At 45.2% G+C, this 27,077-nt stretch overlaps 1 protein-coding gene across 1 annotated transcript; it reads right to left on the bottom strand.

Annotated features, from left to right (window-relative positions):
• Positions 1 to 20,811: 20,811 nt before the first annotated feature.
• LOC106746063 (slit homolog 3 protein-like) lies at positions 20,812 to 25,103 on the bottom strand. The gene has a single exon (XM_014622235.1). The coding sequence runs from the start codon at positions 24,755 to 24,757 to the stop codon at positions 20,900 to 20,902; it is 3,858 nt and encodes a 1,285-aa protein (XP_014477721.1). The 5' UTR covers positions 24,758 to 25,103; the 3' UTR covers positions 20,812 to 20,899.
• Positions 25,104 to 27,077: the final 1,974 nt, after the last annotated feature.

The following is a 27,077-nucleotide window of genomic DNA, read 5'->3' on the forward strand; positions in this document are numbered from 1 at the left end:
GTAATCAAAATTTATCACGCCACCGTTAGCTACTTGCTTAAATCTTAACAAAGGGCGGTCGGGATAGCGAAACTTCCGTTTACTATCGGGAATACTAACGAGGTTAACGCTCGTGTAAAAAAAAGAAGAGAGGGAGAAATGGGGAGCGCGCGTTCGTGCTGAAAAAAATCGTCGCTGAAATTTGCCGCGCAAAAATATGTCCCTGTCGTTCGGAAACGTTGAATACTCGCTGTAGATGCCCGAGAGTATCGGGGGATGAAATATGATTACTGGATTTGTCAAAAACAGCTGTGCCATGGACATTTGTTGGGCCTGGCGTGAAATTAAACCTCCGCGTGATTGTAACGATCGGAATTACCAAAGGGCGTCACGCTCGTTATCTTACGTACGCGTTAATTTTAATTTTTAAATTGCTTGACACCGGCGTTTTCGTATCGCAGCGACATTCAAAAAATCTATATCAACTGACAGAAACGACAATCGTCAGGGATCGACGACAATCAGCATAGTCCTCACATTCACACCTTGTCTCCAATGCGGAATAGGTGACAAATTCGAAAGTAAAAACGAACCGATGACCAGCGGTCTCAACGGGCGTTTAACCTCATCATCACCGACGTTTGTTCACCTTCGTTCGTCGTGCTGCGAAATGAGGTAAAAAAAATAAAACACTAAGAAACAGAAGATAAAACACACGCAACATGCGGCCTCGACGTGCCGCGACGATTTTTCACCGAGCTGGAGCGTCGAATGACGACCACGCGCGACGTCGCGCTCCGGAAAGGATACTCACTCCGTCCATTTGTAAAGCCCGGTCGGCTCATAAATCCGCGCGGCTTTGATCCGCGGGCCGCAAAGGGGGCAGTGGGCCGAGCGAAACTGGCGAGCGCTGGCGGAGGAGAAGGTGGGAGGCAAAGAAAAGAAGGTGACGCAGGTTGCGTGCGGGTGGTCCCCTGCGGCATAGGTAGATCTCGCAGGTACGTCGCGCGTTTTTACTCCGTTCGTAGGATGCCTTCTTTACTGGCGAGCACCGGAATTCTTGTTGCAGCACCAACGGACATCGGAGAAAATTGATCGCGCGAAAATGTCGCGGAGGATGTGTGGCTTCATTTCGATGCGGAAATCTCTTTTTGCGCGCCTCTTCCTTGTTGACCGCGCGACTTTCCGACACACGCGTACGTTAAATGTTAATGTCCGACGTTGATGATTATTTTTAACTCTCGTCTAACGAGGTTCACACGGTCATATTTTTCACAAGGTAGGTCGGATCATTTTATACTTTTTACAACTAATTTTTTCGACTAGACACTGCTTGTTCTCAGAATAAGTTAGAAAATAATTAAAAATAGGTCAAATATGCAGATAAAATATCGCAGAATATGTAGAAATACATTGTAGTATTTATTTGGGCGGAAATCCCTCATCTGTTGGGTATTCAACCTACTACTTTTCGTTGAGGAAAAATAATATAATAAATATGTAATTAGTAATGTTATGTAAATATAAATATATAATAAATATGTAATTAGAAAATTGAAAGAAGAAAAAACTGAAAAAAATTTTTTAATAAAGGAGAAAGAATTGTCACTTTTAACACATTGAAGAGATCATTGCTGATTGGCATTGTAATATTATCGTGTTTCGTTAAGTTACGTAGAAAACATATTGTACTTATAAAATAGGTTGTACAGCAAATCAATGAAGTAATGTAAGAGGATATATGTATCCTGAATTATATTTATTTACTGCAGCTTTTTAGAAATTTAATCATCAGTTAGACATCAGTTGTACGATCAATGGAAATCAGCGCTGCACTCAACGTGTTAATTGGCCAAAAAATAATTTCAAATTATTATTATTATTGTTAATTTATGACAAGTATTTTGTCAAAAAATAATTAAATCAAATAATAATCGAGAAAAAGTGACGTTAATAACAAAGTGAGTCGAGCCGGGTAAAGGAATTATATCCGATGGCCATCTTGTATCGGGCAAGATAGTACAATGCCATTTATTTTATGTTACTAGCCATTGCGGAAAGACTAGTTTGAAAGACTCATGAAACCACAATACGCTACGCTTTATCGGCGCGTGCGCAAAAGAATATGGTCGGATCTGACCTAACCTTGTTAGACGAGAGTTAGACGAGAGTTAGTATTAACTCTAAGCCCCGGTTTTTCATTTTTTACTTAACTTTTAGACTTAATTTAATGATAATATAAAAATTGTTTTTCTATTCATGGTTAATCATTAAACTGATGGTTTTATCGTGGTAACTTTTAAAGTTTAATGATTAAGCATGAAGCATAGAAGAATATAATTTTATCGTAAAGTTAAGCCTAAACCAAAAATTAACGAGAAAATAAAAAAAACCGGGTCTCAGAATGACGACTATCCTCTTTAGCGTTATAAATAACTGCGATACTTCAGTCTAAAATGAGCCCCATGGACGTCTGATGATTAATTTACAAAGAAACGAAACGAAAGCAAGTCGCTGTTAGATTACAAGGTCGCGCGAGGTGAGCGTAATTAAATGTCAAACGATTGGACATTTTAAAGAGATACGAAGTTAATCGCGCGCATTGCGTCGCGGTGACATTATGCACGCGGTGACAACGCAAACGATGATGTCATCACGCGGATCGACGCGCAAGTGTTGCGACATTTAACTCGAAAAACGACATCCGGGACGAAACGTGCTTTTTCTTACGGTGCGAAAAAAAGGAAAACTCCGAGACTATTCACGGCGTTATCGCGCGGATTCGGCGCGACGATACGGAACTACCAATTTACTTGGAAACAGAGAGACATTCCGGGAGAGACTTTCTTTTTAATAAAAAGCCCGCCAAGCCACGAGAGCTCGCTTGTTCTTCGGCGGGAACAATATGTCACTTTATTACGGCGCGACGGTCTTTTCTTCGGCTTCCTTCCAGCACGCAATCAAGCTGCTCGCGCGCGCCGGGATCCCGAGATCCCAGTTAAGATTTCATCCGCCTCCCTCTCGCTTTTTCCCGCTCCGCTGGAGCACCGGGGGCCCACCTACGCCTCTCTTCTTTCTCTTGCGCTCTGAGTCGGACGAGACGTCGTCGTCGTCGTCCTGGGAACGCTCATTTCTGCGCCAGCGGGCGTGAAGGTGGTTTTTGTGGGGACCGATCGCGCCGTGCCTGTCGTTCCCTCAAATCGGTGAAAGCGCTTCGCTGAGCCTTCCCAGGACGCTCACGGTCTCTGGTTTGCGTTTCGGGCCTCTGAGCTGATATCGCGACGTCTCCTATCGCGAGACCCCGTCGACGTACGCTTTCATCTTGCCCGATCGACTCGATCTACTCGCGATCTTCCAGCTGCGAAGCGTCATGCTTCCGTGACGCGACCGTCACGTCGGTCTCTGCTTTGTGTCTCGTCGGCGTTGCGATCTCTCTCCCGACACTAAGACTCGAACTTCGCCGATCAATTTGTTAATTAACACGTCGAAAGACGCGGCCGTCAACCGTTGCTGCGATGCGTCTCATTAAGTTATGTATAATTAATTACGATCGAAATATTCGGTTGTATTCCCAATAAAGAATCGATAAAACGTGAAAGATATGTATGAGTTTTGAATTATATTTGCTTACACTCTGAGAAAAAAAACTTAAAAATTTATTTCTGAAATATAATGTTATTTCACAGAAGTAAACATTTATTTAAATACAGCGAAATAAAATTTTATTCCTACACAGAAAGAAATTAGTCTTAAATCAAGAATAGATATTCTCATATATAAGCAAGCTAATTTATCATTTTCCTAAGAGTCTTAACTTGATTGTATTTAAATTGATATTGATGCAAAATCAATTTGAACTTGTATTGATGCAAATATTACTTGCATTCAAATTAAATATTTCACAAAAGTATATATTCCGTCATCACGGTCAAATTTTTTTCTAATAAATAAATATCGAAGAAAATGTCTCAAGTAAAATTTCAATTTCTCTTTTTAGCGTATCTAATAAAAGAATTTTAGAGATCTTTTTAGAGACACTGACACGTTAAATTTCAACGTACGTATAGATACATTTTTCTTTTTTAATTCGAATAGTATCAACAAAATATGATGAACACGGCCGTAAATATATAAACGTTCACTGCAAAATCCCACAAAAAAGAGGAATCTCGTCATATAAATAACAGACGTTGTATCTATATCACTTTAAAATTAGATCATTTTTTTCTAATTTTAATAAATTCATCCCCAAAGAGGTTAATCGTCAATATATATCTTCAACTGGAGGCAACGAGGCGGTCAACGTGTTGATAATAATTATAACGTAGCGCGCGCGAACTCACGCTCGATTTTTGCGAGGAAATACGACTAGGTCGAAAGCGGCAAACGAGAGCGATATGCCTCTCGTCACTCTCGGCCGGACTACTTTGACGGACTTCTCTGTGGTAGCTTTGAAAACTACGGTATCAACGCTGGCCTTTGTCGTTCATGGCGGCAACGACAACGAGCCCGAAGGCCGTCACGCGTATTTACGGGCGTTCCTCCAAAACGCAGCTTGCTTCTCTTTCCGCTTTTCTCAAGCCACCAGGCTCCTAATCGTCACGGTGTCGAGGGTGCCCACACCGGCTCGCGATTTGCTCCGCATGACGCGTCCTCAGACATACCACGAATTTCTCCACCGGCGGTTTTGGCCGGCCGAACGAACCTTTGTGTCTCGATTTTTCCTACCACATCGGTGAGATACTTTTTCCATTCTTATACAAATGTATGCAAAGGGCTGTGTATTGTACAGCGTATAAGTCAGGTATAGACATTGACCTTACGAGTTATGCATTAAGATAAAAATACCAATGTCTGGACATGTATCTGAACACACATTCTTGTTTTGGTCCTTAAATACGAATATTCCAACATAGAATACATATACATATATTAAATATATATAAATATTTCATGTTTAAAAATTAAATAATTGTATTTAAAACCAAAACATCAAGAATGTGTCCAAAGTCAGGAATTCAGGCATTAATATTTTTATTTTACTTAGAAATGTTTGTCATCTGAAATATCTTCCGTTATGTTATGTTCTTCCATCGTTCTCTTCATCGTCGCAATTACCATGAAAATATCACAGTGCAGCATAGACTCCCCCTACCTCTCTCTTTCTCTCTCTTTATTTCTCTCGTTTTAACCAGAGATATTTTCTACCACTTTACGAGGCTACCGGCCGCCGATGAGACGAGTTGTCGAAATCACCGCCATTGTGGCGATTTAATCGGCGACGCGGCTTACACGTCGGATAAATGTACTATGACGAACCGGGACTGTTTTCAGCGGAAACGAGCCCGTGATTGGCTTGACGCGAGGAGTGCTTAACCGCCAAATCGATTTGCTGTCAGTGAATCAACCGACATTTACAATTAGACGCGGGAATGCGGTTAAATATTTCTCGGAATTGCAACGAGCGACGTTATGACGACTTTTCGCGACCGGCTCTCCGCACTGCCTCTTCCTTCCTCTTCCCTCTCGCCACGCCGCTGTACTCACGAACAACGACACAAAGAACGTGAAAAAAGCACCCGCTGTCCCTCTTAATCACGTCTCGCCTGTATTTTTTCGATCGTCGACGCTTCTCGAGCGGGCGTATACTTCTTTTCTCTCTTTTTTTCATTTACCCGCGACACCGAGGGGTTGCTGCGATTGTTGCTATCGAGACGACGGGGATTTCACGGGGATGCGACTACGAAGTTATCCCCGTACTTTTCGATTTTTGTACTTTTATTAATTGTGTTGCATTGTGCTATGTTTGTGTGTCGAAATTCAATAACTTAAAGAATATTCGAGATAATTTAACGATAAGATTGGATGCGACCTTACGTTTATTTTACAACGTTCTTTTACTCCTTTTATACATTGATTACATGAAAAGGGAAACAAACATAATGAATTGAAAATCTATCTTGCCGTTAAAGGGTTCAAAAAACAAAATTTTCGCTGCACTTTTCGAATTTTTCTTCATTCTGCCGCATATTGACCCGGGCCAAAAACATAGCATAATGCAGCATAATTGGTAAAAATACAAAAATCGAAGAGCACGAACTCTCAGATGCCGACTCGTAGAAGCACTTTGTAGTTTCTTCAACTAATTTCATCGATACTTCTTACAATAAGTTAGAAAATATTGAAAAGTAAATAAAATATGTGGAATATAACGTTTTACAATCACGTTCGTAAAAGAACATGGATCCGACCATTCTTACTGTTCACACGTTCGAGGCGTCAACGGGTGATGCGGTGTTCGCCCGAATCGCGGGAAAGGCGCGCGGCCGGCTATACGTCATAATTAAACAAAGTCCTGCGACAAGACCAGAGACGGCGGACCACCCACCCCTATCCATTAGCCTCTATTAAATCAGAGTGGACGACGCGGCCGAACGGGTTTATGAAATCAAAGTTTACGAGCCTGCGCGTTCCGTAGAATAATCACAGATCACTTTTTTCTCACGCTTGGTCGCGCGATCTTTGATCGTTTCGGCGCTTTTATGCGCGATCTCGCTTGTCGGCGGATAACGTTGTCTATGCGCGAAAGCGGCCGCTTCTCACGCGTGTCTAAAAACCGCTGATCGGCGCTTCCCGCAGGAATATTAGCCGAGCGGAGCACGTGCACCGCTCGTTGTTTTCATAAAACGTCACGTCGCTCGGCTATCGAGCCGTCGTGCGTCGTTTTTAGAATATTTTTAGATAACCGATGGAGTGACAAGCGCAGTCGCCATATTCAAAGAAGCTATTTCAAGAGAAAATGCATATTTATGTGCAAAACGAAGCGCTGGAGAAAGAAAAAAAAAGGACCGAGTCAATCGATAAAGTGTCTCGAGAACTAAGCTCAGATCAAAATTCCATCAGGACCAACTTTTCTCCTCCGAAAAAATTCAACGACGAGCCATAAGGTAATTTAACAAACAAACCAGCGCTTCCCCCGACGAAAATATTTTTTTTCATTAAAAGAAGCGTTCTCGAAGTATAAAATCCAATTCACATCCGGCTCAGCGGAAAGGATTAGTCGAACGGGTGGTGATATCGGTGATATTGTTCGCATTCTATCGCGATACGTGAAACTCACCGCATAATATCGCGTCTATGCGAGATTTCATATATCCGCAGATATATAGGGTGTATCTGTCGACAAGCTTGCAGGACAGATTCTATGTTGAAAAATAAATAAAACAGTGTCCCACGGGAAAAAACATATATTCGTAAAAGTTTAATTTTTGAGATATACCCTTTGGAAGATGACAACAATGGGAAAAAAATGAGCCGGTTAACACATTGAGTGCCCCACGTTTTCGCTCAGATTGTGTAACGTATGTTATTTTTTCATGATAATGATTTGTGTAATTTTATAGATATTATAAGATCCTACAGAGATATATAATAAAAATAGAATAAATAGCGTTAGAAATAACGAAGCAATATTCGAACATATATGTACGTGTCTTTATTCCATCAATTGTGCATTGATAAGGAGAGAGGCAGAGTCCAAATTTTGATCCTACATTAAGTCTATTTAGTTCTATGTTAAGTCTTCAAGTGGGGAGAATAGAAATAACTTCCCATTTGTAGCATCAAAAGAGCACAAAAGATGATATAGAACTTAATGTGGAATTCAAATTTCGACTCGAGACATTTTGGACAATTTTTATAACAATATGTGTTACTTATTTGTAAAGCACAAGGAATAAAACATATTTTTTTTAACTAAGCGACTTTGAGGACATATATCTTCTAAGACTTACTTTTTGTGTAGAATCTATTCTGTGAGATGAAGTTCAGATACACCCTGTATATTTGCGCGCGTCGGGTCACCAGGTTTCGAGATCAAATTCACGTTCCGAAGGCAGGGAAAGGTTGAGGACGGCGTCACAGTGCCCGAAACGCGATTTCCTCCTCTACGGACCGACAATGATTCAGATGCATGCGTGCGTTTCTTCGTTCTCGGCGGACCGGTGGATAGAGGGTGGAAGACGACGGCTCTCGTGGGGTCCCGGTATCCGGTTAAATTGGTCACGGCACGAGAACACGTGTGCGACGAATCGCGCCACGTTTTTCCCAGAGCCGCTCGCTCTTCTCGACGGATTCGCGCGTGGGGAAAATGGTGATTTCTTCGAGCGGTGTGTAGAATTAAGCGCCGAGTAAATATCGCGACGCGCGTTGGCCAAATATTTTGTGGAGATAAGGATCTTACCGCTCGACGACGAGTCGAGCTAACACGGTGCGTCGTCGCCGTCGACTTGTTTGCACTCGAGATTCTTTCACTGTGAGTCAATTACATGAAACCGACGTCTGACTTCACGCCCGCCGAGCTCCTCGTACCTTTACGCGTGTATATACTTAAGAATGTATTTGCCGTCGCCCCCAAAGTGGTTATCGATCGCACCGTGTCGATGACAACATTCATTTGCGCCTTCGCCGGCTCGCTTCTCTTTCTCATTAGCGATATCAGGGATTAAGCACGTCGCCGGGAAGAATCGCGAGAACTTGTCAGTCGGTATCGGAGGAACGTGCGGAAACGTGCCGCGGAATAAATTTTCGCGGGTACTGTAGTTTCCATCGGACAACGTTATCCACGTGCTGTCCTTTTTTTTCCCCTTCAGGCCAGACGAGAAAAATTAGTGGATCAGATCAGAATCCCGCTTGAGTCGACTACGAAATCTCAGTCTTATATCAATTAGTCTACAATAACTGCAAGGGTCGTCTACAATAGCTGCGTCAAGTACGCAGTGAACAGTAAGCTAATTGACCAATTGGATTCTTACAGTCCAAGAATAATCCGACTGTGGTTGGTCAATTAACTTATGTCTCTGCATGGCTATTGTAGACGGCCCTGTTTTCCTCTGAGAAATAAAATTTAACGAACGGTTCACACTAAAGTATGTAAAAAAACTATGGTCGATTGTTTTTCTATTAAATAACTGTGATTGATCAGTTCGCTTACATCTTGTGTAAACAAGATTGTGGACAATATAATTTCTGATCAAAGACACTTCCCCTGCTGCCAAAAGTCGCGCTTAAGTTTTACACTGAGGAAAAATATTTAAAATTTTATTTGCGAAATGTAAGGCTTGTTTCTGTGAAATAACTTTTTCTCAGTGTAGGAGTTGCGCGACATCTCGTAGTATTGGAAACGCTTTTTGCTGGATATTACAATTTAGTGCCTAAACAAAAGGCTTATTATGGATCCGACTTACGAGGAAAATGCTCTAAAAGAGGATCTTACCACGCCAACTACTGACTTTCACGTAAGCAAACAGAGACTCTGGAGTGATAAAATCTAGCGATTCAGTCGTCCCCCTCTCCGTCCATTTTAATTATTCCATCTACATTATTATCACACACTACATTATTCCGCCACTTACGGCGGACGGTCGAGTTTGCAGCTGCATCGGATTCCACGGTTGATACAACTTCCCAACGCGCGCACAAATTTACATTTACATTGGTATCGCGGCAAAAATCAAGCCGAGACCGAACACGCTATCGCAGTGACTTCCTGGGCGCTGACTAATTGCGAGGAAAATGTGACTCCGTCTGAAGGAAACAAAAGCGAACCGAGACATTTCAGACCGCGAAGGTGGCCGAAACGGTCAGTCGAGTAAGACTACTTGAAATTCTCGACTGTGTAATTGCTTTCGACGCGTTTCTCTGTGCGCCCCTCTCCCTCTTTCACCCTTTGTCTCTCGGGATGCACTTTGGCAAACCGAGCGCGTCCATGCGTCCCCGATAGATCATCGAGGAGAGAGATCGGCAGCTGTGCGCGGCCTTTGTCGGCGCAATTCCTCGACTACTCGGTGAGGAAACATCGGTAGTAGAGTCGACGACGACGTCGAAACCGGTCGCGCTGCTCTTCCGGGCCAGGATGAGCGGGCAAAAGGACAAGTAACCTACATGGGAGCGAGATGCCCCGTGAGCGGGCGAGACGAACCTGGATTAGACACGGGCTACGGGGGTCTGCACGGCCGCTTTTCGGCTTCCATTGCGTGGAACTCTTCTCCAATGGATACACCGCTACGTCGATGGCATCTCTTTGCGAGCGAACCCAGTTCCGTTAGGTTAGGTAGAAATTGCACACTACGAAAAGAACGTTCGCCTTTTATAATTGTTATATTCGGCCCGCCCGATCTCGCTCGGCGTTTCCTGTGCAATTCTTCGCACGAATTTGCGCGTAGTTTTGCTATGCATAGACTTCGACGAATTAAATAATCGAATCGACAAGTTGACGGAGTTAATTAAAGTTTGCAACGCGTTCCGTACGACAAGCGAGGACCTTGTGGCGCCGAGGTGAAAAATATCACAAAGTCGTTTATTACTAATGACTAGTCGGGAATTGTACTGTTGCGAATATTAATAACATTTTTTAATAACTGATAATAATTTTTCTTAACCATCTCGCTTTTAAAGAGCGCGTTTCTCTCTCAACTGAGTTTTCAGTCTATATTACGGGGATAAAGTAGACGTATCTCAAACGGGACACAGTTCCTGTACTATCCGGCTTTTCTTTCTTTCTCGTTAATGGGTCAAGGCTTTGTAGGATGATGAAGGAAACGTGTCCTTCGTGTTTGTCTCAGGATTCACTTTGCTCACGAGAAAAGTCTCGGATTCCTCGAGAGTGAATGCACGAGAGAGGATTCTTATAGAGCGAAGAGAGAGAGAGAGAGAGACATTGATCATTTTTGAGTTAACTTCGATTTTCGCTCACATCGACGGAAAATGTCGCGGTAAAGAATTTCGTTTCGCCCTTTCTTTTGTTTCCCACATATGGGACAAATTGAATGTCATGATTCGTTTAAAATCGCGGACAATTCGCGATTCGTATGAAATCGAATCCTTTTCTGTCTATAGAACAAAAAAAAAATGCACAGCCGCCAAACCCGACTGTGTACAAACGACCATAGAAAAACGTGTTTTGTCATCCAGCACAATGCTCGACGTTGGAGCTTGTCTTTTGAGAGTTGTTTTGAAAGTGGGAGAGAGTGATAGTATAGAGAGAGAACGGTGGTTTTTTTCCGTGCGTGCTTGCGGGTAATAAAATTTCGATTCGACGGTAAAGTACTGACGCGATGTTTAACCGATTTATAGTACACGTCGCTTGAAGTCAACGTCGAGGTCACGCGCTTGAAAAACGGCGACCGACCGATAAAATACAAACTGTGTGTGTAAAACTCCGCGTTTACGCATTCTTCGACGGTGAAATGCGATCTTGCGTGCGAAATCAAACGTTTATCGTACATACGCCAAATATGCGGATTTTTTACTACATATATAAATTTTACATATTTAATTAAAAGGCCTGATTCACGGAAATATGTGGAATTAAGAGTCGGGCGGTTGCAAAAATCGATGCTTTCCAATCAAATTCCCGCTGGGCGACCGCCCGTATTCGCGAAACTATCCGTAAACGAGGTGCGGATAATCCGCTGATATCCCGCATATTTAATGGAAAGTTCTCGTATATACCGGCAGTAGTTATAATGAAATTTACTATGAAGAAGTGAGGGAGCGACCGCAATAATTACGCGGACTCCTTCATAACGTTATTCGAATGGGAGTACAAAAAGTCGGCTAATAATAATACGTGATATTTATCCTCTACTTCAGCGAGGGCAATTTCGAAACGAATGAATTTTCAACTCAACGATAAGGTAATTGCTCGAAATCACAGTTTTTCAATTCGCGCGACGATTACACGAAGATTTAAGATGCAATATGTCCGAGCGGAGAACCAGCCGAAATTCGCCGAATCTCGAGTAATTTCGAAGAATGTACGCGCCACCGGTGATATCTCTTGAGTAGGTCGCTGACACAACCGCGGCTGTAAGCCTCGGAAGTAAGTTTCGCCAACTCTCTCCCTTTCTTGCTCACCCTCGAAACGCTTGCATATTTACCCTTCGTCCGTGCCCTTTGGACCGTTTTATTCATCCCGCCGGTCCTTCACCTTCGATTCACCCCTCGCGGCCTTTGTCTCTCACAATTGGCGCGATACCTCGCGAAGACGCTTTCTCTCTCTCTCTCTCTCATACCGAGTATACTTGACTGGAATACGTCTGAAGGTAGACGAGAGAGCTTTTTTTGCGAATTAAGCGTCCATCCTTCGGGTGACTCAAACAGTATATTTATCTCCTTCTTCCTTTCTTCCTCTCTCTGTTTCGAAATTGTGAATTGAATTTTCTGTAGATTTTCCGACATATCGCGATAATAAACGCAACGCGTGTGATTGAAAGTTTTTAGTGATTCTGATCTGTGACCAAGCATTAATGACGCTTAGCGTACACACGTCACGAAAGTGGGGTATTTATGTATTTCCCCGTTAATGTTACCGGTAGTAATTAAATTACTTATTGCACGCGTATCGATCGAGAGGGTCTCCAAAATTTATATCATCGATCCCGTGATATTCGAACTTTTAATTAAACGTTGCGTCTCATTTTCGGGGCGCTATTAGCAGTTTAGCCGGCGCCATAAATTTTCCAGTGGAAAAGTGAATGGCAGCTGCAAAAAGCCGCGCCGGGAAAAATTCGCTGTTTTTTTTTTCCATACCCTCTCCTGCCCACCCGTCCGAGTCGGCTTCTCCTCCTCCTCCGCCGGGGGTTTTAACGGTGGAAAGTGCAATACGAACATGCCATAATAATAAACCACTCGGAACACGGTTGATATCATTGCCTGTATAAATGTTGCGAGAGCGCGCGCGCCATTAGCATCCTTTATCTCTGACAACTAAATTCTCCGGGACATTTATTGTCAGTGCTTACGGTTTAACGTACTCAGCCACTGCGAGCAGGTATCTTTTAAGCTAACGCTAATTAAGCGTCGTCACTCGTCTTTATTAAGGTATCGTATATAGATACCCTACTTACGTCGCGACGTGCATACGTGTGCGTATAATTTCCCGGCATTACTCCGGCTCATCTCGCTTCCGCCGGTCAGCCGGTCTTAGCGTCGCCGAATTTAAGGAACGGCTGAAATCACGGTGTGAGCCATAAAATCACAATTGCAAAGAAACTAATTGATTCATTTTTATTCTCATCATCATAAAGAGAGCGGTGTACTTCGGTAAAATTTTCTCACGAAAATCATTTTGTCTAACGATGAACTAATTGTACAATATCTGTACCTGTATTTCAAAGTTACAGGACAAAATCTGTCTTGAAAAATTAGTAAAAGAAGTTTTAATAAATACATATCTGCTTGGTTTTTGAGATGTAGCCTTTAGAAGATGATAACGATGAGAGAAAATGTGTCGTAATAAGCGGGTTGTTTTTGAAGATAGAATACCTATCAATTTCTAAATATTAACCGAAGAATGCATTCTTTGTAATGTTAATATATTATCTTTTGTCGCGAGTGAAAGAAAAAAAACAACATATTATTTCCCTTTGACATCATTAATAGGGGAGGCAGATCTTGGGCAATTTTTACAACGATATGTTTCTAATTACTTATTTGTAAAACACGATTTAATCAATAAAATATATATTTTTTTAAACTGCTATATCTCAGAAAAAGCGTTTGACGTATATTTACTAAGAGTCTGATTTTTTCATGTAGAATCTATCCTGTAAGTTTGTCGATGGAATTCGGATGAAAAGTTCTTGTTTTTTTATTAAACACAGTGCTTAGTTTGTCGAATCATCTTGTTTTTATTCTCACCACCGTTTCGATCTATAATACAGTTTTAAACTTCGCTACGAGCAAAGTATGCTCGGATTATTTGTATCCACACCACAGACGATCGTGTCCTAATATAAACGCGCCGCTCGTATGTTTGTCGAAGACGATATTAATTTGCACAGCCACTTGGTTCTGTCGCGAGTGATTTCTGCCTGTCGTTGACAGGCACGAATAATAATAACCCCTGGAACGATTCGCATTTATCGCTTGTTTATCTTCCAGTATTGATTTTCCGCGTCATTCGCTGTCCCCATTGTGAGGAACATTTTCACGAGGGGTCACATTATCCTACGCGCCCCTTAACATCCGTGAACTCGATTGGACTCGTAATGTATCACGCGTGAGATCACGGATGAGTGCTCTATATATGAGCTAATTGGAATATTACTCGATATAAACAATTACGGAAAGTAAACATCTCAGAAAAGCGTACTCCTTGCGAATGATATTTGATTCGATATTTTCAGAAAAAGGCTAAAGACAAGTTTATACTCACTTTTTATTTCATAACGTTCTCAGAAATAGTATTCTTTTCGAGTGTCAACTTTGACGAACACACGCGCGTATGGATATGTCGCGTAAAATTTATTTTCCCAAAAATATGATGTTTGCAGTTCTCTGTGATTGTCAGTCATTTTATTGTTTAAATACACATTGCGAATGAAAGTTACATTATCATACATACGTGTTTAACGCGAGAACTCTTTAGTCGTCACGTCAGTAACGTGTGCGTCGATACTATCGGTAATGATAGAAAATTTCGAAATCTCCGCACGAGGGATGACCGCCGTCGTGTACAAGACGCTCGTTACGACACGTCTCCGAAAACACGATATTGCACGATAAGATTCTCGTTTTGGCGGCCGTGTTACAATGCACTTCGTCTTGTCGGGATTTGGAAATCGTCCCAAAGTCTGACCGCTGTTATGGTGCAATCAGCCCGAATAAGGCGCGCGAGAAAGAAGAAGAAAAAAAGGATGAAAGACGACGTAGGATTATAGAATGGACACTTAATACGGAATAACTCGTGATTCTGTGGCGTGACGCGACGATGACTGTCGAAAACCGGCGTGGCGGAGATCTCCCGGCGGTGTAATTGCCAAGAAATTGACACGCGGACGTTTGTATTTTTTAATCAAAGCGAGACTGCATTCGCATTATTATTTATTTTTTGCTCGTTATCATCCATCGATGTTATTTAGTGTTGCGTGTACCTTTAACGAGCGATGACTCTCTCTCTAAATTCCCGCGTGCGTCCCCACATTATAAATCATCGAATATTACCTATACGAACAGTTTGTAGGCAACTGGTTACGCTGCTAAAAAGTATCGCAAAAACGTAATAGACTTTTGGAACAAGAAGATCGTCATCGACGTCGCGTTCAGCCACGTTCGGGCTGTGCGTAACAACGAGCAGTTTGTTATTATTTCCGACGGGTGCTTCATTTATTTTCACGGGATCTTATCTCGGATCGATTGTGTCAGTGGAAAAAATGTAAATAATCTGCCAAGACCTATATCGGTGTCGTTTTGCTCTAAATTTCTTTTTGCCGCTTAGTTATATCTGTTCCGTCGTTTCCGAGTAGAGATTATTAAATGACGCGCGCCTTCATTCGGGACTAACGGTAAATCGTCATTAAGACATTTCGCGAAATCAAGACACTATTCCGCCGCAGATTAGCTCGCAAACACGGCCGCTATCTCGGAAATTAGTGATCGCGCGTTGCGTTTCTTTTCGGGTTTCGCGCGGCCGCCCCGGAGATTCACTCTCGCTCTATCTCGGCCGGCGTTGATCCCGAGCGAAAGGAAACTACTCACTTAAGATAGGCGCCTCGTACGACGACTCTCTCCTATCGCGACCGAACGCTACATCGTCTCGTCCTGAGCGAGCACGTCATCATTCTAATTAATTCCAACGCCTCGCGTTCGATTGATCAAGATATAGTGGCCGCTGCAATTAGCGGCTCTACCTTCGAGGGGCTGATTGATGGCGCCTCCGCTTGTTTCACCAACGAAAAAAAGCATCGAAGAATTTTCGAAATCGCGATGATTACATCTCGAATTTGAAGGATTCGATTAAAAGTGTCGTTTTATATAATCGACAATCGTCGAGCGGCCGTTAGTTAACTGAGTTTATTACTTTTCGATTAATTCATATTTCTTTCATAGAACTGTCGAGTCCACGATGAGGAACGAAATACAAGCGACGGAGCTTGCGAATTCTTCTTCTTTCGCTTTTTCGCATCTTCAAACACTACCGCGATTTCCAACGTCAATAGAAAGTAATAAAAAGAGATGACGAAAGCGGGAACCTTTATTTACCCATTAATCTTTATTAAATTATTTAATATTCGCACACACTCCGTACCTGCAGTTGAGTAATTTAAATAATTAAAATCATAAATATTATAATATAAATATAATAATTAAATATAAAATAATAATTAAGTAAATAATTAAATATTGCTCATTGTGAAAGCAAAGATTAAATATAGATAAAGATCGAGATGAAGAAATATTTCTGAAATAAGTACTCCTTTAAGTCTCGACGAAAATTAACTGTTCCATTAAAGGATAATAGCTCGACAACACTCTGAAATTCCCAGTTGATACTTCAAGTTCATTGACAGGATTAATGCAACAAAACCGAATTATCACTCGGGCTATAATATCGGGAGAGTTCAGTCTGGGCGATATATTGATAAACTTGATGCGCACACTTGGAAAAAAGCAATCGATCAAGCGATTTCGCGTCGCGCTGCGCTTCAGTCTCATCGCAATCCCTTTAGATCGCGAACGAACAACGAGAGCCGCGCAAACGATCCCACTGTGGATGAATCAACCGCGCTACGATTATTTCGCACACGTCGCAACCTCTTAATTCCAGCTCGCGAGCTGACCGAGGGAGGAACGATAAAATATTTCGGCCGGAAACTTAATTGCGGAGCGCTTTGCGTTAAAACGTCTATCACAGTGTACATTTCAGCGTGACGGGAATCGCGATAAAGCCGCTTTAATTCCGCGAAAACGATATACCGCGAAAAGCAAGGAAAAACGCGAAGGGCGACAGAGCGCTCCGCTGTAGAGCACTAAATTATCGATCCACTTAGCGCGCCGGTACTTTAATTATTGAACGTGTCTACATGCTTCGCAATTTCATTCGATATCAACGAGTCATATTATTATATCATTCGCCGGCGAGCAAGCTGGCTGGCCGAATGTAATTTGCCCGAGAGCATCCTAAAGTCGTAATGTCATTAGCGCGCTTTTCTGGCATTGGTAGCCGTTCAAACGTTCGACCGCTCTGCCGACTGATATTTCGTAACGAGCCCGTTATCTACGATAACGCTACGTGCTCGCCGGTTCGTCCTCCCTCTTCCTTCTTTTTCTCCTTTTAAAGAGGCAATTCCCGACGGAGAAGCGGGTTCTAACTTATGTCACCGAATCCTGTTCGCGCGCGTGACCTGACGCGGTAATGCGAAACCCGAGGAAATCTCGAACACCTTTTTTTCCTCGGCGCAGAGCCGGAAGCGATAATGTCCGGGGACGGTGTTAATATTTTTCGTCGCCGGATATGGCGGTCCATGACGGGCGTTGCCGAGTCGTTATTACGAATAGTATCCCAAGTACGTTCGGCGTGATAAAGGTGTTTCTTATTCGACGATATCTCTTTCTTTCTTCACTTCGGATCTCTCGAAGCGAGAAGAATACGCGAGCGCGACTCTCCGATGAATCTCTTCGTCGACGTGAATTTTCAGATCAGGTTCGGCGATTCTTTCTTCATTTTACCGGTCGATATATAAGGAAAAAAACTATCTTGAATCAATGATAGATATTCTCATATATAAGCAAGAATATTATATCCTCAGAAGGTCTTTAAATTGAGTGCAAATAATATTTGCATCGATATAAATTCAATCAGGACTCTCCTGAAAATATTATAATATTCTTGCTTGACTATACATGACGATATCTATCATTGATTCCAGACTAATTTTTTTTCCGTGTGGAAACGTAATTTTTCTACCGAATCAATAGCAGAATTTTGCATTTTACATGGTTGTTCTTGCAATTCGATCTCGTCGACGATGAATTATTTATACGCCGCGGGAACAATTCGCCTTTTGCTTACCTCTTATTTTCGTTGAACCGCACGACGTCAACCTTTTTCGCGTTTTATCCCTTCGTATACACCATCGTACCGCCGGCAACTGCTTCACTCCCGTGTTCTACGATAAGAATTACGCGATAAATTATTCTTCGTTGTACTTGTTTTTTTCTTTATTCGCGCTTTTCTCTCGAATTTCTGTCGTAGTTGTGCAAACCGATCACAAATCCGTGAAATAAAATCGGAAAACGCTGCGGCGTGGAGTTTCACCGAGAGTTTCGCCGTGAGGATCTCTCCTCACTTTTCTTTCTGCAGGAAATCAAGCGGAAAATAAAATCCGGCGAGTGTCATATTAATCGCGCCGACGAAAGCTTTGGGCAAATATAAAATTTTCCGAGAATGCGGCACGTGTATATTCGACGTGTTATAATTGAATCTCGAGTCTACTTGGCGTGTGCACGCGTGTAGACGATCCTGCGAGAATCCATATCGAGATATTTTTTTAATCGCAGTAATGCGACGTACATTATTATATATCCCCGGCATTTGAGAATCTCTCCTACCCCGATATCACATCATGATATTAAAAATACGAAAAATGAATAAATCTCCATATTAATATCAATCATTGTAACTAACGAGTACTCGCTGTCGCGTTATCGCTGTCGTTGGCAATGTCTAACAAACTCGACAATTTTTATGAAAAAGAAGAAAAAGGTTAGAAAAGTGGGATACGAGACTGCGGGATTGACGGAACGCGAGACTTGTTTTTCTTTTTTGCACTCTCTTTGTTTTTTTTTTTTTTTTTTATAAAACAAACGTGTTTATTTTCATGGTTTTTTGCTGAAATGGAAAGTGGCAATTAATTTAATACGTATTTAACAGACTATGAATATAATGCGTGATTCGCGGCGAGCGTATGTACAGTAATAATACAATACAGTTGGTACCTAAACGCGATTACAATTAAGACGTATCCGCCGACGGACCATGGTGGTACTCTACGTTGCGTGTGGTGCACCCGCTGGCCGTCGGCTTGTCCGGAAAAGTGTGCGCACGAGTATTTACAAAAATTAGATACAATATTTACAGGAAAGTTCACTTACGTACTAATAAGCGTTATGCGACCGTAACTTCATCAAGACAGTCGTGAATCTTTCTTTTTTTTCTTTCTTAGGAACAAGCTCTCACGAGACGTCTGTCTTTTCTTTCATGTCGTTTTCAACACATTATGTAGACGATACTTGTTCGTAAATCTTCGTTGTCGAATTGTCGACGAACAAACGACAGGAATGACGAAGGGGGGAGAGGGGTGGTGCGCTTCGGGTCCCAAAAGTGTGTCGCGAGAGAGGAACTTTATCGCGAGATTTTGCGAAAGAAAAAAAAAGTATATTCGTACCTTCGATATTCGTTTCTCGGCGGAAATTATCACGAGCGCCCAATCTGCTATGAAAATAATTTACTTTTACTTTAGTTTAGCCTTTCTTTTAATATTTCTCCCGACGTTCATCTAGAAATGAAGTGGACGAGCGGAAAAGCGACTCGACGTTAATACTCGTACGTACGTAGTCGTATGTAAATATCACGTTGCTTCTCTCGTGCGGTCGCACGAGGCATCGAAAAAGACATATGTGTGTACATACATATATACATATACATTTATATATATATATATATATATATATGAATACATTCGCAATTAAGTTGTTATAAATACGCAGTACAGATTATTAAATATAAGATAAATGCATCGGTCTAAGCGTATCTAGAAATAAATTACTTATAAAGAACATTTCTCGCATAACGGCGTGTTACTACACTTTCGTCTCGTGCGTTCGGGCTAAATAAAAGTTTATTAGAAACCGCCGGCGAGCCACCTAATTAGCATTCGTAAAAGGATCGCGTTGTACCCACGAGGGGATCGGTTGCCTGCAGCGCGCATTTAGGTATTACCATCGTTATTCACCGTTCGTTATATTGTATATTCAAACCGCAAATAATCATATTGATGAGTTGTGCCAATTAATGCGAAGCGACTCGCAATTAAAAGGAGTCGGTAGCGTCGAACGGCGAAACGTGGAAAACCGCGGTCGTTTCGTCGCGAGCTTTCGGCCGATCTTGGACGCGATCTCGCAATATGACAAAGATGACGGCGAAAGATCGCGCGAATGCGTGTTGCGGAGAAAAAGGAGAAAGAGTTGCTGCCGATATTTAGTGCTGTCAACATCCGAATTATATCCGAGTGTGTCGAGTATTTCGTGAAACTGCGGGAAATAATTCCTGAATACTCGGGATTTCCTTGAGTATTACACTGAGAAACCCATCTAGTTGAATCAAAATTAATTAACTAAATGGGGTTCTCAGTGGATACTAAAAATCGTAATTTAATATACGATTATATTATTTGAAATTTTCGGCTTTTAACAAACAATGCATGTAACGGATGATAAATATGGGAAGGAAAAAGGAAATCTTCGGAAACACGTTCGCTATCGAAAATCTTGCACCACAGTCCAGGGTGTTTTTTGTTAGAACGTGTCCCCAATTGACTTTTTAAGATATATTTACAACATAAAACTCTAGACCAAGGACATCCTACATTTATTTGATCAACAATGCTGTTCCAAACTTATCGCAATACGTTATCATAAACCGAACACGGATATATGCGGCGGTGGTAGCGAACGTGTGAAATCAATGACAGATATTCTCTATGAGCAAGGATATTATAATATTCATAGACAAGCTAGATAAATGTGCGCTATGAGCGCATATACTGAGAAAGCCATCGACTCAAACGAAATTCTTGTTTGAATACGAGCAAAGAAATATTATCGTTTCGGATAAACTTTAGCCCTCACTGCTGCCAGAGTGAAGAAAATGCTTTCTCAGTGTAGGAATATTCGACGGAATTTTGAGTACCTCGGTGATGATCGATCGAGGTAGCCGAGTACAGAGATAACTCGGTTGACAGCACGAGTTTGGAAGAAGGTGACCGACGAGAAGAGACAATTCGTGAAAGGAAGGACCGTGTTGTGGAAGAGCCGTCTATCTGTTGGCGGATCGCAGCAGGATCGCCGCCCTTCTGTGCTAGACGAAGTAAGTACGCGGGTTGCCGGTCGTCTCGCCGGGCAACTGCGGCGGCTCCGGTATGGTGCTGTAGAGGTGACTGCCTCTGGAGGAGAGACTGGCCGGGCGGCCGGCGGTGTGCAGCGCGCTGTAGCCGTGCTGGTGGTGCTCGGCGCCGCTGTCCTCGTCCTCGGTCCTGCTGGACGCCGAGCTGACGTAGGTGGACTGCGTGGGCGTGGGCGTGGGCGCGTGCACCGGCGCGACCAGAACCCCGTTCGGCTTGGTCCAGACGTCGACGACGGCGGGGGCCGCGGTGTAGCGGGTCGGGGCGTTGTTCTTGCCGGCGCTGTCGCGCCGTTTGTCCACCGAGTCCGGCATGGCGAACCTGAGCTTCTCCCAGAACCTCTTCTCGCCCCAGACGACGACGGTGCAGGTCTGCAGCAGCAGCTGCATCTCCGGGTCTCGCGCGGGCGCCTCGGTCGCCAGGAGGACGAGCACTCGGCGCTTTCGCGAGGTCGGCCTGATGTTCTCGAGGGCGGTCCTCAGAGCGGCGCGGAACTCCGCGTGCTGCCACTCGTTCGCCGCGAAGACCGGCGAGAAGATGATGACGATGCGCCGGGCGGCCGCGGCGGCCGGCGGCAGCGCCTCCTGCGGCCTCGCCGGCGGCAAGTCCCGCCAGTGCAGGCAGAGAGCGAGGCCGGCCTGCTCCAACTCGGCCGCGAGGAACCTGGAAACGAAGTCCTCGTCGCGCTCGCTGTAGACGACGTAGCCGTCGTAGAGCCGGTCCCTCTCCTCGTCCGGCGGCGCGGCCGTCTTGCCGAGGCGCAGGCCGTAACGCGCGTGGGCCCAGAGCCGCACGTCCTGCCGGAAGGCGAAGGCCAGGGCGACGAAGAGGCAGACGGCGATCACGGCGACGAGCGCGCCGGCGAGCAGCGGCACCAAGTTGCCGCCCAGCAGCGGTATCTCCTGGATCCCGCGGCTGACGGCCTCCGTCGAGGGGTCGCCGCACCGCTCCATCGCCTGGGCGAGGGTCTCGACCCCGTCGCGGCAGTACATCTTCTCCGGGTCGCCCCGGTGCTCCGCGAGCCAGGCGCGCAGTCTGGCCGCGTTCGCGCACTCGCAGCTCCAGGCGTTGCCCTCGAGGGCGACTTTCGCGCCGCCGGCGACGAGCGCCTCCCACGGCCGGAAGTCGACGATGCGATTGTTGTCGAGGCGCAGCACCTCGAGGTTCCGCATCTTCTTGAAGGTCGCGTTGCCGACGGTCGCGATCGCGTTGTGGTCGAGGTAGAGCTCGGACATCAGCCCGAGCTGCTCGAACTCGAAGCCACGGAGCTCGCGCAGCGCGTTGTCCTCGAGATGGAGGACGCGCAGCGCGCCGACGCCGTTGAACGTGCGATTGTCTATCGCGGCGATGCCGCTGTTGTTCAGGAAGAGCACCTCCAGCCGACGCTTGCCGATGAACACGTGGCTGCCCAGGTCGCCCAGCTCGTTGCCGTCCAGGTAGATCTCCGTCGCGTCCATGGGTATGAGCTCGGGCACGCTCTTGTAGCCGGCGTTCGAGCAGTCGACCACGTTGCTCGACCAGCTGTGGTCGTGGTAGCACGAGCAGTTGTCCGGACAGGTCATCTCGCAGTCGCACGCGTCGAACTCGCAGCAGTGGCAGAGCGCGAAGCAGTGGGTGTCGTACTTGCAGAGGAAGTCCTTCGGCTTGAGGGAGAGGAGCTTGCGCCGCGGCGTGGCGCGCGCGTGCATCATGCTGCACGTCACCGCGTCCAGGTCCATGACGCGCGGATGCTGCCGCTGACGGGCCGCCAGTTCGTTGATCTTCGGCAGCCACTCCATCGTGCAGTCGCAGAAGATGGGGTTCTCGCCGATGTAGAATACGGGCAGGTCCCGGTCCTCCGGCACGGGCGACAGACCGAGCGCGGCCACTTCGAGCTTCCTGATCTCGTTGCCGTGGAGCACGACCTTCCGCAGGTTGTTCTTCCGCCGGAACGTGCCCGCCGCCACCGTGACGATCTTGTTGTTGTTCAGGAAGAGCGTCTCCACGCTGTTCGGCACGTTGCTGTCCTTGATCTCGGTGATGAGGTTGTAACTGGCGTCCAGCATCTTGATGCGCATGTCGCCGCGCATCAGGTAAAAGTCGCCGAGTTCGCTGATCTGATTCGCGTGTATGTCCAGCCACTCGATGTTACCCGGCAAGTGGCTGTAGTCGAACCACAGCAGCTTGTTGTCGGACACGTTCAGCCAGACGAGAGTGGAGAGGCTGGTGAAGGCGCCGCGGATCTCCGTCAGTTGATTCCCGTCCAGCCTGATGGCGCGCAACACCGGATTGTTGACGAACGCGCTCTGCTCCACGTGCCGGATGTGATTGTTCGCCAGGTTGAGCACCTGCAGAGCCGGCAGGCAGCCGAACGCCTCGCGGGACACGTTCTCCAACTTGTTGTCCACCAGCCGCAGCCCGTAGAGCTCGTTCAGCCCGGCGAACGACTCGTTGTCGATCCTCGACACGTGGTTGTTACCCAGGTCGAGGGTCTTGAGGGAGCGCAGCGCGCGCACCGCGCGCGGAACCTCCGTCAGGTGGTTACCGCTGAGCGAGAGGTCCTGCAGCTCGGTCAGGTTGGCGAACACATGCCTGGGCAGGAGGCGCAGCCTGTTGCCGTCGAGGAAGAGCTGGCCGAGGGCGCCGAGGCCGACCGCCTGCGCCGCCTCGAACCTCACGATCTTGTTGTCCGAGAGCGTGAGGGAGCGGAGGCTCGCGAGCGAGGCGAAGCAGCCGTCGACGAGCGTCTCGATCTCGTTGCGCTCGAGCTTGAGTATCTGCAGACTGCGGAGGCCCTTGAAGACGTGCGCGTCGATCCGCGTGAGCGAGTTGAACGAGAGGTCGAGCACGACCAGGCGGACCAGCTGGGAGAAGGTCTCGCGGCTCACCCACCGGCTCGTCAGCCCGTTCCCGCTCAGATCCAGCAGCTGGAGCTCGCCGAGGCCGTCCAGCAGCCCGGGCGCCAGCACCGTCAGGGAATTGTTGCTGAGTATCAGTTCCCGGAGGTCCCTCGTCTTCGAGAAGAGCTCCGGCGGCAGCGCGACCACCCGGTTGCTGGACATGTTGAGCACCCGCAGGGACGCGAGCCCGAGCAGCGCGTGCTCGCCGACCGCGGAGATGGCGTTCTCCTGGACCTTCAGCACGGTGAGCGCGCGCAGACCGCTGAGCGCGTGGTCCGGCAAGGCGCTGAGCTCGTTCTCGCTCATGTCCAGCGTCTCCAGGCCGGCGGTGCACTGCTCCAGCCAGTCGACGTCCTGTAACTTGTTGCGCGTCAAGTTCAAGCTCGCGAGGGCCTGCACCGGGCATAACAGCTCCGACGGCAGCGCGAGGAGGTTGTTGTCCGCGAGGTCGAGCTGCCGCAGCCCGGCGAGGCCGCGCAGCGCGTCCCGGTCCACCTCCAGCGTCATCGCCGACCAGTCGCCGTTGTGCGTCCGCAGCGAGAGACTGCGTAGATTGTGGACGCCGGTGAACGCGCCGCCCGGCAAGCTCGGGATCTTGCAGTGTTCGACGCGCAGCTTCGCCAGCCGCGGCAACGGCGCGAGGAAGCCGTGCGGCTGCCCGCTCTCGAAGAACAACACGTCGCTGCACTCCAGCCCCAGCGACGTCACCGAGTCCGCCTGTATCGTCGAGAGGTTGCCGATGAGACCGGGCGCGCTCGCGATCGTCCTTACGCGGCAGGCCAATGCCTGCTCGCCCTCCTCCTTTCGCCATTCGCAACCGCTCGGCGCCTCGAGACTCGTGATGCTGCGCCCGTACGCCGTCTGATCCAACGACGACAACAATAACAAGCACAGTACGGTCGATGCGTGGTACGCTTCCATTATTCCCAACGTCATTCTCCCGTTCGCACTCACTGCACTGCTCTCTCGTTCAACCGTTGTGCACGCCACAGAGGGAAAAATCTCACCATCACCACCGCGTCCGTTCGTTCATGAGACGATAACCGGGAGGAACGAACGAATTCTCGCTTTGCGACACTAACTAGACGGCGACATCCCACCACGGCGGCGGTCGGAATGCAACTGGCTCCGCGACCGAACCGCCGTTCTATCGACGATCGGCGTAACTGGCGGCCACCCCCACTCTCGGCGACTCCCACCGCCGCAGCCCCTCCACGTCGGCCGCGCACACACGTTGCAGGCGGCCGAAGATGCAACGAACCAGCTGACTGACAACGCTACTTACTAGGTAAACACCAAACTGGTTCCTAGACGCACCGACACGCATTTATCAAGCTCTCCTCCGCCGAGGAGAACGAGCGTTCCTTCGGGCGTCCTCGACCGTCGGCGAACTTTTCCGCAGAATAAACACTCGTTCTCGCCGCGTGATTCGTTGCACTCGGCGCTTTGAATCTTCGATCGCCGCCCGTTCTTTCTCTGCCGACGAACGGCTGAAGGATTTGTCGCGCACGGTGAGAACGTGAGCGGGGAACTTTACGACAGATATTGTTCGATATTCCGGTATTTTTCAACCGAGTCTGCCTATTTGTATGCATTTCTTGCGCGTTCTCCATTGCGTCGATTCGAATAACTCGACCGTATTGAACTGTATTTTCTTCTTTCGTTCATCTTCTTTTTTCAAGAGCAGCGATTAACACAGAATATGAGGTAATTATGATACACTGTAGTTGGTTCATAGAATGCTGGGTTTTAAGTGAGGAACATTAAAGCACTCTTAGGATGCTCTTTTATAAGTTTATTATTTCTTGAAGAAACTGACTTTCCTATGACTTTATTTAACTATCTAGAAATTAAGACAAATATATACGCAATATTACAAACACGGAGGTATTTATATTCCTTATTAATGCTTTACATATACGTCGGTTGAGCTAATAGAGATACACACATAATAGAAAATGTATATAAATACATATATATGGATGTTATTATAAATTATTAATTTTCTACGGCTATATCTTCAATGCATGATGATCGAAAATTCGGATAATTTTGCATAATATCTCTATATTAACATCACAGTAATTCTTCATCTTAAATGTGGTTTGGAAGAAATTAAAAATAAAAGTTAAAAATAGGACATTAGCGTGAAAAACACATATGAAAAAATGTCATTTTCAGTTGTGAATATCTCGGATAGTCAATCATTTTCTAATTTTACAGCCGTGTAGATAATATTTCCATCACTACGCAGTTAAAATTTCAAAGTATTCTTAAGAAAATGGTTTGACAGAACAACTATTTTAAGTTAATGTATGTCACGCCGTCGGGATATTTAAATGTTTCGTCGTTTGTAGAACGACGTTTGTAGAAATTATTCACGAATAGCATGTAAAAAGTTATTAAAAAGTTGATTTGAATGAATTTGCAAATTGGACGAAACATTTATACGCAGATCTATTTGCGATTCGGAAGTTCAAAAGGATCTTTTTTCTCCGTCTAGACGTTTTTAAAATCTAATTTATCTCATTTTTGTTAATAATCTGTAAGTTTTACAACATTATTTAAGATTTGAAAATATGATAACGTTATTCACTTATACATTTTCTTCATCAGCGACTAGCTTAATCCTTAAAAATGAATTTTAACGCCATCTGTGTTTCAGCTAGAGAATTGAAATGAGTTTTTAGAGAGTAATAGCACCTCTTTGCCTAAAAGTTTTATGGGTTTTTCCGATGTGTTAAGTGGATGTTGCAAGCCGTGAAATTTGAGCAATTTTATGAATCATAACGGCATGCATGTTTCTGTAATAACTCTGCTGATTATTCTTTCTTTTTTCTGATAAATTTACTATAATCCTTGCTAGGGTTCTGCATAGATAGGAGTGACATCGAAATTGTTATCGAAACTTGATTTCGATCGTCAATGAATATAGATTCCGTAACATTGATATTTTGTCGACGTCGATATTTTAATTAAAAATTATATTCTTTTATTATATGCATAATTTTTATGCATGTGTACCATTAAACCATTTCATTTTTTAGCCAATATTATCAATAAATCTTCGGAATAACTATTTTTCTGTTTTAATACAACACATTTTATTTATTTAGTACGCGAGTACAATTCCCATCAACTTTTATTCATAGACCGCAGAAACATGATTTGTGATACCAATTTTCCTCTTAAGCGGTTTCTTTGTTGCGTTAATATCAATTCCCCCTTGAAAAATAATCTCGCTGACAACACAGAT

The sequence above is a fragment of the Dinoponera quadriceps genome, unplaced genomic scaffold (assembly GCF_001313825.1).
Source record: "Dinoponera quadriceps isolate SergipeBrazil2010 unplaced genomic scaffold, ASM131382v1 scaffold1782, whole genome shotgun sequence".
Classification (NCBI taxonomy): Eukaryota; Metazoa; Arthropoda; class Insecta; order Hymenoptera; family Formicidae; genus Dinoponera; species Dinoponera quadriceps.

Bases quoted from the DNA above. Each gene is read 5' to 3' on its own strand.
- LOC106746063 (XM_014622235.1), bottom strand. From the start codon at position 24,757: ATGACGTTGGGAATAATGGAAGCGTACCACGCATCGACCGTACTGTGC.